This window comes from Spinacia oleracea, chromosome 4 (genome assembly GCF_020520425.1).
Source record: "Spinacia oleracea cultivar Varoflay chromosome 4, BTI_SOV_V1, whole genome shotgun sequence".
Taxonomy (NCBI): Eukaryota; Viridiplantae; Streptophyta; class Magnoliopsida; order Caryophyllales; family Amaranthaceae; genus Spinacia; species Spinacia oleracea.
In genome coordinates, this window is record NC_079490.1 from 180,869,713 (window position 1) to 180,881,731 (window position 12,019).

At 35.0% G+C, this 12,019-nt stretch overlaps 1 protein-coding gene across 1 annotated transcript; it reads right to left on the reverse strand.

Annotated features, from left to right (window-relative positions):
- Window positions 1-416: 416 nt before the first annotated feature.
- Window positions 417-8,184, reverse strand: LOC110781841 (glucosamine inositolphosphorylceramide transferase 1). Its single transcript, XM_021985887.2, has 5 exons — window positions 7,868-8,184; window positions 6,882-7,201; window positions 6,675-6,797; window positions 3,513-3,680; window positions 417-2,436 (listed from the first exon to the last, which is right to left on the reverse strand). Exons 2-5 carry the CDS (start codon window positions 7,116-7,118, stop codon window positions 754-756), a joined length of 2,211 nt encoding a protein of 736 aa, XP_021841579.1. The 5' UTR covers window positions 7,119-7,201; window positions 7,868-8,184; the 3' UTR covers window positions 417-753.
- Between the last annotated feature and the right edge of the window lie 3,835 nt (window positions 8,185-12,019).

The following is a 12,019-nucleotide window of genomic DNA, read 5'->3' on the forward strand; positions in this document are numbered from 1 at the left end:
GTAGCGGTTGATATTCTAAAATAAAATAAAAGGTAGAATATTATTTAAAACTTTATTATAAATTTGTGAAAAGTTATCTGCTACCATACAAGATACTAATTTTAACGTTTGAAAAAAGCTACCCAAACACTACCTCTACCCCTAACCGCTATCTTGCCAAACACTTGCAAATTTTACAAGTAACGTCTTGACTAGGTCAAAACGCTACCCGCTAACTCAAACGATACTGCCAAACACGCCCTTTATTCTACACAAACCTTTAATCTTAACCGCCAGGTCAAAGATAAAAAATTTATCGGATCACAACGTATGCAAGAATAATCTGAAGTGTGCACGAGTTTGAAATAGAACAATAAAGAAAAGTAGTACCCAAACATGATGAAGATGAGACAGAAAACGAAGACGAAAACAAGAGAGAAGAAGCACCAAAATGTTAACGCTTGCTTTCTTAATTGTTCTTCAAAATTGTTTCCTTATAACAACGGGTTAAGAAAGTGTTGAACACGAGGAAAAATTTATGAATCGAAACTAAACATATATCTAGAAACAGAAGATTGCAAAACAATGAGAATCCATGTACATTTACCTGCTAAGTTATCAAGCTACCAAAAAGCCCTCAGAAAATTCACAGTGAGGGGAATTTTAAAAAAAAAAAACAAAAAAAAAAACTTTAATTTTTCATTTTTTCCCTTTTTACCTCTCCATTTTGTCAATCATGTGGAGAGAAATAGGCATAAGGTACAGTAATCCAGACTATACATCCCAACCATCCTTTCGCTGGTTGAATTTGGATTTTCTGTTAGCCAAACTTCCGTACCACTCTGCAAACATTGAGAGGCAGTCACTTCTTTTCTGGTAATGCACATCAGTGTTTCGACTAATGGCTGCACCGGAAAATTTGGAAGTATCAATTGCCCATGCAGGCTTGACATATTCAACAGTTGCAGATGAACTCGCATTAGCATACAAGTAATTCAGAAGAACATCTTCGCAGTTAAAAAATTTATCCACCATTTGTCTTCCCACCTTAGCTTCTTCACTCCAATACCTCCTAAAAGCAAGTTGGGCATCCATGAAAGCTGCCCCTGTTAATATCATGTTATACCCTTTCTTCTTTCTAGCATGCTTCTCCGCTCGATATTTAAGAGGGTTCCCATCAGCAAGACGTGGATAGAATCCTACTATCCGATCTGGGTGCTCTCTCCATACTTTAAAACCACGCTCTACGTCATTACATGTCATCATGATGTCATCATCAAGCTCAAGAATAGCACGGGTCTTGATCAAGGGATCATCTTTAAACCGATTATTGAGTGAGTTCAATTTTTCTACCCTAATTCTTACAGGTACAGCAGAATCAAATTCACTTGGTTCAGGAGCTTTACCTTTGTTCCAGACCACAACAATTTCCCTTACCGAGGAACACCTTGAGTAATGTTTAACGTACATCTTCAAGTTCCAGAGCCGGGCCTCATATGTCATTGTCAACATAGTGAACTGTGAATATTGACCACTCAATAGGTAAGGCTCCTCTGCTCCATTACCACCATAGATGTATGTGACCCCATTGCACATCAATACCACCCCTGATATAAAGGCTAAGAAAAGAACCAGTTTTCCAGTTAAGGTGTTGGGTCTTATCCAGACCCGTAGGAATGTATGTACTCTATTCAAACGAACAGACAACTGTCTCACTTTGGAAGACAAAGTGTTTGGTCTTTCCCAAGCTGATAAAGAATCACTTCTCTTCCTCAAGTTATTTGGGCACCAATTCAGAGGGATGAAGCTCTTTACCGCTCCCATAAGCACACCCAACAACAAAACAAGTGCAGCAACAGCCAAAACAGAAGCACTGCCAACAACAAACCGGTCAACTGGGTCACCTGAAGGCACACGGTCCCCATCCATAACTCCAATCCACTCTCCAGAACTAAGCTGTTGTACATCAAGGTGATGGTATCGAACTCCATTCCAGACATTGCGGCCCTTTCTGGATTCCTTAAAGCCTGAAGGTACTTCAACCTCTTTGTACTCCTTCTCGGTAAGTACTTCCACCTTAAAAGTACGAATTCGCTTCCCATATGTTTCTTCACAATCTTGGCCAACACGATAGAGGACTCCATCATATAAAAATGGTCTACCTGCATTTCTAGCTCCATAGCTCCTTTCTGTGTTGTGGATAGGGTTTTTCTTGTGGGGTTTCCATGGCCCAAGAGGTGAATCACTATACCATATTTCGAGCCGCCCATTCCTTACAGCACTGAAGCTACTATGATCTGAACCAAAAATCCAATACTTGGCACCATGTTTGACAAGAAAGGAATCAACAAGTGGTTTCTTCATAAGAACTTTCTCCAGTTTCCACTGCAGAGGGAAGCTAATGGCTCGGTAAAGTCGGAGTTCTCCGTTCTCACTACTCTCCGGCATCATGTATATCTGAGGGACAGGAATATACAGTGTGTCATACATATTGACAAAAAAAAAAGATCGAATTGCTTCTAATTCAATCCTAGGTAAGCTCAAATTAAATATAAAAACCTCCTTATAATTACCATGAAGTCAGCATGAAACACATCCATCTAACATCAGAAACATATGGATATGGTTATATATCTATGTGAAATCAGATGGCTCACTTCCTCTAAACGACTGTCGCTCGTGCTGATTAAGTACAGCTCATAAAGACAATAGTAGTTCATATGAAAATTAACCAAAATCAAAAGTTAGAAAATAGATACATAGTATAAGTTTCACAAAAAAGTTTCACCAGCTTTCAAAAATACCACTCTTAACCACATCTATACTAATATTTTAAAACATGATAATTTACATACCATGACCATGATGCCACATGTCCTTCTCTCCTTCTATTTCTATTATTTATTTTCTTTGATTTTTCAAATCATCCCTTCTCCTCTCCCCGCATATTTCACTTCACTTAAACCATCATATCTTTTCATTCACTTTTATTAGTTCCACATTCTGATGTCAATTGAAAAAATTGTATTGAACTCCATGCTCATGCTCTATTGTTGTTTCAACATATTGATTTTTCATTCTTCTTCTCCTTTATTACATGAAAATATGACTATTTTTTTATTTAATAAAAAACTCGTGCATCGCACCGGCTAAAAAGCTAGTTAAACGACAAAGTAGACATTTCAAATTGAAGACCAGACTTTGCGAAGGCAATCAAGCAGAATTAAACCAAACACAAAAAGGAACGGAGATTATTATTGAACATGCAACTGAAACCAAAAGGAACCAGAATAATGAACTTGAACTATCAATCTATCATCCTTCATATCAGTAGAGTTGTTACTTCTGCTCTAACTTTCTTCCTACTTCCACTTACCACCATAAAATTTCTTCACATACACATGGGGGGGGGGGGGGGGGGGGGTGTAATGGAAATGGAGGCAACTCAAGATCTAAGAGCTACTGTAAAGTAAAATGAGATGCAGAGTACTAGCTCCCATATCACAACGATAGGAGGAAAAGAAAACTCTTACTTGACCATTGTAATCGAAGACGTATGGATAAGAAAGATGCCAATTCTCATCCAAAGCTGTACCCAACTGTTCCCATGTCACTCCTTTATCAGTGCTTCTTGAAACACCAATGTCTCCTTGCATTGTTACTGAATTTTTGGTTTCATAGAACAGGTATAACACATCGTCCTGCATCACAAATTTAAAACATGTTAAGAGTGGCATTCAATCTCTCGCATTGATGATAACATTGACAGTAAGCAATATAGCAGAGCACATAGTCACTCAAATCATAGGAAAATAGCGGCCAGCCTCAGAAACTAGGTTATATCGAAACAAATATTAAAAGAATAGCTGCTAGCATCAGCTACATTATTCAGTGTCACAAACAGCAGATAGCAAAATCAAGAGCAAGAAAAAGAGGCAGAAAATTCAAACAAACTTCCATAAGAAGAAAGAAAAAGAAGATTCAGGAATAACTGTCACGGTTGGATAGTAAAAATAAAACTGGAGCCTTTATAGGCCCATAATTTCCATTAATTGATCGAGAAATTTCTCCTGCCTCTGACAAGCAACTGGTTTTTTTTCCAGGGTGTAGCCCCTTTTTTTAGTAAAAATGGTGAAAGAATCCGCATTTCATGCTTCAAATTTACCTTACTGCCAGAACTTCAATATCATACATATCATGGCCACATTCAAGACATATAATGGATTTACTCATTCACTATTGTATGCACAACACTCTAAAATTCACAGGCTCATGTGGTTCAGGGCAACAGATCTACGGAATGGTGATGCCACATAAAATAAATGTGGCTGAAATGTGCTAAGCACAACTCTAAGGCGGAGGGGAAATTTTAGGTAGTATAAATACATTTTAGTTATTAGTTGTTTGAAGAATAAGATAATTAACAAGTTAGAGGAGAAGCTCTGTAAATAAGGGAGATTAGAAATATAGGACAGGTCGATAATGATGAGAGTTATCTTTAGCTTTTAGATTCTTAGGTGGGAGAAAATCAAGCTCCTCTAAAGCTTGAAGTTATAGCCAACCAATGAGGACTTGATATATAAAGATAAGGGATTGACAAGGATTGAATATAGTAAAGAAATTTCCCGACACAAAGCAAAGAATCAGAAGTAATAACCACATTGCAAAAGTACAAAATAAGGGTTAATTTACTTAAATTGCCAAGCTTTGAAATCAATCATTAAAGAAAAAATCAACTCTTCCTCGGGCGCTTCAAGCATGATTCTATATGCACCTCCAATCTCCATTAAACGCAGTGAAATGAATTGAACGGCATTAATATCAACTATGTTCCACCATTAAGTTGACTCTACTTTAAACTCCACATCTACGAGCACATGTTTTACACTAACCAATCCAAAGCCTAAACTTTCTCAGTTCTACAAAACAAATGCTGATAAAAACCTTAGCCACAGGCCCAGAAGTTAAAGGCCTTACACGCACCTCACTCTAGATAAGAGGCTACTAATTATGCAACATGATATCAAAACACATTCTCATAGAATCATCTCAATCAAACACCATAAATGCTGATGGAAACCATGTGAAAAGGTTAAACAAAAACTTAAAATCAGGGCATAGCTCACAAGAAGCATAGCGATCGCTGATAATATTAGCCAACGTGGAATAAGAAACATCTGGAATATTAAAATAACAATTGTATAGCAAAATGTCACACATTTTTCACTTCACGTATATGATTTTTTTAACACAAGTCTCTAATGCATGACAAAGAAAATAAAAAACTTTGAACAACACATCGAAATTACTTTCACACAGATTGAGGAACCCGGAGTTCAACTTTGTAAAACACAAAGACTATGTACAGCAATCAAGAGCACTCCACTCTGAAATACTTTGTAATAGGTTTCTAACAATAACAAATACATGAATATACCCCGCTTTTACCACAGCTAAAAATTGCTACAAGTTGTTTCCTCTTATCTTATTCAATACTCCATAAATGTTTACGTGCATTTTATATGAATATTGTAAATTTATAAACTATGTTACCCGGACTCGGGTACCCATATCAGGCACGGGGGTACGTGTCCAAGTGCCCGACACGACTATTTTGTGAAAAAAAATTGCATGATTTTGGTCCGAAATAAAGTGTTGAAGTGTCAATATCCATGTCCGAGTGTCGAAGATCCAACACAGTCTTGAGATAAATGAAGAGTCGGAGTTACAGAGTTTATAAAACAAAGGTCATACTGGGTATATAATTGCTTAGATGAAATTATTTTATATTTTTGGTTTGAGACGATCTTTCCTAGAAATAGATGAACTAAAAAAATCACTAAAATAAATTTAACATGTTACTACATTTGTAAGGGCATGACAGATATTCTACAGGGGACATAAAAAAGTCAACTACCTCAAGAGTTCCCTTATAGAATAGAGAAGAATAGAGATAAAGTATATTTAACTGCGTATTTTAAGAATTGCGAACAATTAGCTTCAGTACAACTCTAGAGAGTGGCCACCACCATTAAAGGATTTTTCAACTGCCTGAACTTCAATTTATTTGTTCGTCACATCCATGAAATAAAATTTAGGCCGGATCATCTACTGACCATTTCAAGAATTAAAAGCTCAGGCACTTAACGAAAAGAAAAAGTCATACAAAAAGCAAAAACTGACCTAATACTAACTTCAGCCCACTTGTGGGCTGCCCTTACCCACCCCCACCCCCCAACAACAACAAAAAAGAACAACCATTTTAAGGCTTGTCATTGGAACTAACTTACAATCTCTGAAACCAACTTAAAATAAAAACAACACCAGTTCCAAAAATATGGAGTAAACATCTCGGAAAATAATGAATATATATATATATATAGGTCGGGTTTAAATGTAAAGTTCCACAGCATATGGGCATTGAACGGTGGATCCAAAATCATACAGAAAGACAATCAAAGAGATTCAATCTTGCACATGGCTCTGTTCCCATGAACAGTTCACTCGTAATGAGAAAACGAAATTAACTTACACATGCTGAATTGGTGAAAGGATAAATTAGTGTAACCAAATCCAAGCAACATCTATTAGAGCTAATAATCTTCAAGTGTAAGTCTGGAACAGCTTTAAAAAAATAAGAAAAAACCCAAAACCAAAATTTAGAGAACCTCAGATTTTTCTAAGCTAGTGCTTACTTGTATATAGAGAAAAGGATCAGCCACAAAGTTACTGGGATAGCCAGCCTCAGAAGCTGATGCGCATGTAATCACTGGGTTAGCCACTGGCCAAGCTGCACTGTCATTCTTCCACGCATTCCTCTGAAAACAAAAGGCCAAATATCAATCCACAACCCAAAAAAACAATGACAATTGCAAAAAGAAGAATATAGTAAAAACACTAACATCCTCAATAGGCTGGAGAGAGAAAGGGGAGGTGCCATAGAAAACACCAATGGACCAAGAACCCTCGTTGTCTACTTGGCAGCCAAGAGAGGGCACCGCATAAGGAGTTCGAACAAAAGGGCTGAACACTAGCCAGGCGTAAAGAGATGCAATCGAACCAAACAGCAAGAAAGCACTGACGAAGAACACAAATGCTGGTGAGAAAACCCAGTTTTGTTGTTTCTGCTCTAATTTCATTCTCAAGTCTCAACCTCTTTGCTCAAATTTTTCAAAAACACACTTCTTTCGAGGAAGAAACACATGTGCTACGCTTTGCTATTCTGCAATCAAACAAGAAATTAAAGATCATTCAATCAAAATATTCAACCCCCTCACTAACATGCAATCTTTAACAGCCACAGGTGCATTATGTACCAGAGTAGCAAGAGAAAAAGACGTCAGGAAAAGGTCAGACAATCAGCCAAATAATCATGGATTAGGTGAACAAACCCACAATTCAGCCCAATAATGTACTTGTTCACTTAAACAAATTATGTTCTCATATTAAAAAAAATGGAAACCGTTAGATTTAATTACACTTGACAAAATGTTAACTACTTAAAATGGCAATCAAAATCAGAAGCTCGAATCGATAAATTGATGCATTCGGCTCACATCGACATAAAAAGGCACAAGCTAATAAGCCCCCCCCCCCCCACACACACACACACAATCTTGAAAGCAATGAATGTTCAAATACTTACAAAAATTCACTGTAAAAAACAATCAGAGCTAATAAATCTTCCAACTAAAAAGATTTAATCAATCTTAAAAATCTCAATCAATTCTAAAAACCTAAAATCCAACTTATGCCAACAAAAAATACTAAATCAAAAAATGACAAAACAAAAACACCGAATCGATCTGCATTTCAGAGGATCAGTTGAGCAATTAAAACAGTTCGGGAGAAGATGAAACTAATTCGACGAGAAAATCGAAAAAAATACCTGAAATAATTCCTTAGTTGGAAGATGAAGAAGCAAAAATGACGGACAAAAATGGCGGCTACGAGAAGAGAGGAAGAAGAAGAAGAAGAAGAAGAAGAAGACGAAGAAAAGTGATAGTTCTGAATTTAAGTTGTTAGCGGTGTCGAAATGGAGAGGAAAGTTATAAGCAGCATCATTACGCCGGCGCATCCGAGATGGACTTCTTACAGCATTCAGGAATTGAAAATTATACACTTCTGGAAAACAGGAGAATAAAGAAATCAAAGTAAAGCGAAAGAAAAAGAAAAAGAAAAAGAAAAGAAAGAGGAAACTGGAGAGAGAGAGAGAATGGCTTATTCGGTAAAATTAGTTGTTATTATGGCTTGTTTTGTTAATTACATTCAAAAAAAAAAAAAAAAAAGTTTTGTTAATTGTCTTAACTCGGTTTGACAACATTAAATAAAGATTGATATAAAACTGATTACTTAATTGAAATTACAAAAAATACAATAGATGAAAATTAGACCTGGTTATCGGGCGGGGCGGGTCAGGGTCGGTGCGGGTCAAAAGAGGGTCGGGTATTGAAAGGGTCATTTTTAGAGGGTCGATAATAGGCGGGTCAAAAGCGGGTCGCGGGTCAATAGCGGGTCATTAGTGGGCGGGTCAATAAACGAGCAATGAAAAATGAAAAACAAAAGAGCCATGTGCAAGTACAAGTAAATACGAAGCTATGCACGTAATTTTTTGTATCATTACTATTTTTATTTTCAAAATAATTGTAGTATAAGTTTGACCCTATAATGACCTTGTCCAATAAAGGCCCTATCCAATAAAAGCCTTGCCCAATAAAAGCCCTATTAACTTGACCCTAACCCTATATCCATTGAACTACCCTGTCCAATAACCAGGTCTAATGAAAATGTTAAAGGGTGAAACCGATAGTATACGGAGTATGACTCAATTTAATGAATTTGTTGGTAGAATTAATTGTTCAAGTAGATGGCATTTTTTAAATAATTGATTTTGTAAATAAATGTTTTAAATAAAATTTAAAGATAGACCAGAGGATAATTTAAGTACCTTGTTGAGATGGTAACCAAATTACCATCTCAATGTAAGTCCACTTTAGGAGCTTAAATTTTTCTACTTATTAAAGTGATTGTCAAACCGCTAAGATTATTATATTGTCACCTTCTCATTTAAGGTATCTAAAACATATTGTTAAACTTGAGTTTTAGCAGTTGTATTTAGAATTCTCCACGTGTTTAATAAATGACATAGATCTTCGTTAGTCGATAAACGATAAAGTAAGCAAAGGATTTCTATTTTTTTTTAACATTGTGAACGAATAATTTGTAGTATGATATTATAATTTTTAAAAATGTGCGTAGAGGCGAGAGTAACTTTTTGTTACACGACCAACACCAATGTACTAGTGTACGTTACTAAAATATCGTTTATTTACTACAGAGTATATCTTTTTTCAAATCTAGTTTATAAACTTGCTAAAATATGTAAGTTAGTATTCATCTATATTGTTTCTAAACCTCACAGTAAACACATTGATATCATGTGACATGTCAATCTCTCTCACTAGATAATATAGCACCATGTTCGTCGTGACTTGACAATTTTTCAAGTTGAGTTAAATATACATTTGGATATATTACCAACCTAACTAGTAGCTATCCTTGCTCTCACAATCATTTAGCTATCTCTAACTTTTTTTTTATTAACTCAAATAGGAAATTGATGCGTAAGATTTTCAAGTTTAGACGTGTAACAAGTTTAGGTGAGAGAGTTGAATTAGTGGATGCTAAAAGTTTGTAATTTTTGTTACTATTTTAGGATATTGTATATAGGGATGTTAGTGAGGCGAGTTTTATGGGAGACCCGTCTCGCATTCGGCCCAAATGGGCGGAGATGGAGGGAGGTTTGGTGGGTGATGGGGGCGGGGATGGGTATAAAAATCATATCAGTCATGGGTGATGGTGTGGGTGTGGATTTTGTGTCAGACCCGCCATCCCCATGACAGGCTAAAGTCGTATCACCTAATCAAAGATAAACCTAAGTCCACTAACAAGATAGTAAGGGAAGTAGGGATCATATCCACAAGGAAACAAACGTTCTTTCTATTACTAAAACTAAGGTCTAGACTATTGGGAAACAAAAGAGTAGGTTGATTTGTAACTTAAAACTACAGCAATAATTAGACAAAGAGGAATTCAGATATTAAAAGGTCTAGGGCATAGGTTCACCAATGAACAACAATCCAGGATGATAAGCAATCAATAATAATCAATAAAGCAGTTAATTAGACTAGCGCATAGACTTAGAATTAACGGGCTCTCGCTACGTATTAATCCCAATTCTACCTATTGAAACAAGCCTAAACATCAAATTGCATCTCTCGAATCTTAACTTAATATTGCTAGACTAATACAATTAGACCCGCGCAAATCTAATCGCAAAGTAAATGGAAGCAATCAATAGGAATTAACAACTAATACAAACAATCAACAATAATTAATCATCCCTTCATATTGGTTCATGGATTCCCAAAACACTAGAAAATAAACTATTCACACATATTTAGATTAAACCAAACAAGCATATTAAATGAAAGCATAATTGAAATTGAATAATAAAATAAGAAACAAACCAATACCGAATTGAAGAACAAAGGATGAAATTTAAAGCTTGAAACTTGAATTCAATAATTAAAGTAATAACCAAAGTTTAGAGAGAGAATAAAATTAAGTAATAAACTAAGAGTCTAAAAAAAAATATACAAATAACTTAGGGATTAGTATTTATAGTATTGCTCAAGAAAACAAGCGTAAAACCCGAAATAAACTAAAATTCGCGCCCAGTGGTTGTCGTCGCCCGATCGGGCGATAATTTGCTCGTCAAACTGCACAATCCCGTATCTTAAAAACACCACATCTCCTTCGTTATAAATCGGAATTAGGCGAGTGACCACTCGTTGGAAAGATCTTGAAGTCTAGAATCCAACCCAATTTGATCGTTGCATTTGAAGTTGTATAACTTGAGTTATGATCAAAAGAGTGGACGAGATTTAGTTTTCTACTTCTTTCACTATTCGCTTTGCTTGAAAATTCTTCCAACTCAATGTTTGTGCTCTCGTAAGTACATAATCTCTTGTAGTGATTCAAATGAGTAGAAAATTCACAAAAATATGATAATTTCTACAATGATAAACCTGAAACTACAGACACACTACAAGGAGCACATTAGTACTATAAATCGCTCTGAATAGCTCATTTGAGATCAAAAAGTACTAAGGGATGGGAGTAAAAACTCTATATAAAACGCATATATCACCCCGACCGCTCCATTCCCACCCACTCCGTTTGATACTTGTCAACCCTACCTGTGTATAATTTCCTACGTGAATTGAAAAACTTAAAGAAGTTAAAAAGTTGAATTTTTTTTGTATGCGTTTGGATTTGTTTGAAGCATGGATAATATGAATTAGGAAAAAATATTTTAAATAATCCAACCTTTTGACAATTTCCTGCTAATAATCCAACCTATCAATCTATATATTATACTAAAAGAGAGGAAATCAATGTGGTGATGACAAATATCACTCATTGATTGACCTCTCTTTTAGATATAAAAAAATTAAAAAAATAAAATATTTTATAATTATTTTGTTAACTTTCACCTCATAAGAATATTTGATTCTATTTTCCTTAAAAAAAATCACTCTATATATGGGAAATATTCTGTAAATTATCCCTTTTATACTTTCATAACAAATATAACCAATTTAAGATTATTTTTTTTATAAAAGGAAACATTAATATTATTTAGACATTTAGCCAACGGTATAAAATCTCAATTTAGATAGAACATCATATAAATAAAGAAATATGGATACTCATTCCTTAAAATGTGTTATTTATAATATATTCAATATCGATTATTCTTATTCTAACACAATTAAATGACACATAAAAATATGTTCAATTAGTACAAAAGATGTATTTATTTCATCAAAATAAACCAACACATACTTAATCATTCCTATAACAGTATATCAAGCTAGCTAAATAAGGTAAAACAAAATTGAAATGAAATATATAGCTAAGTTTAAAAAATAACTTAAAATTTTAAAATATATATTGAAATTTACTTAGGCATGTA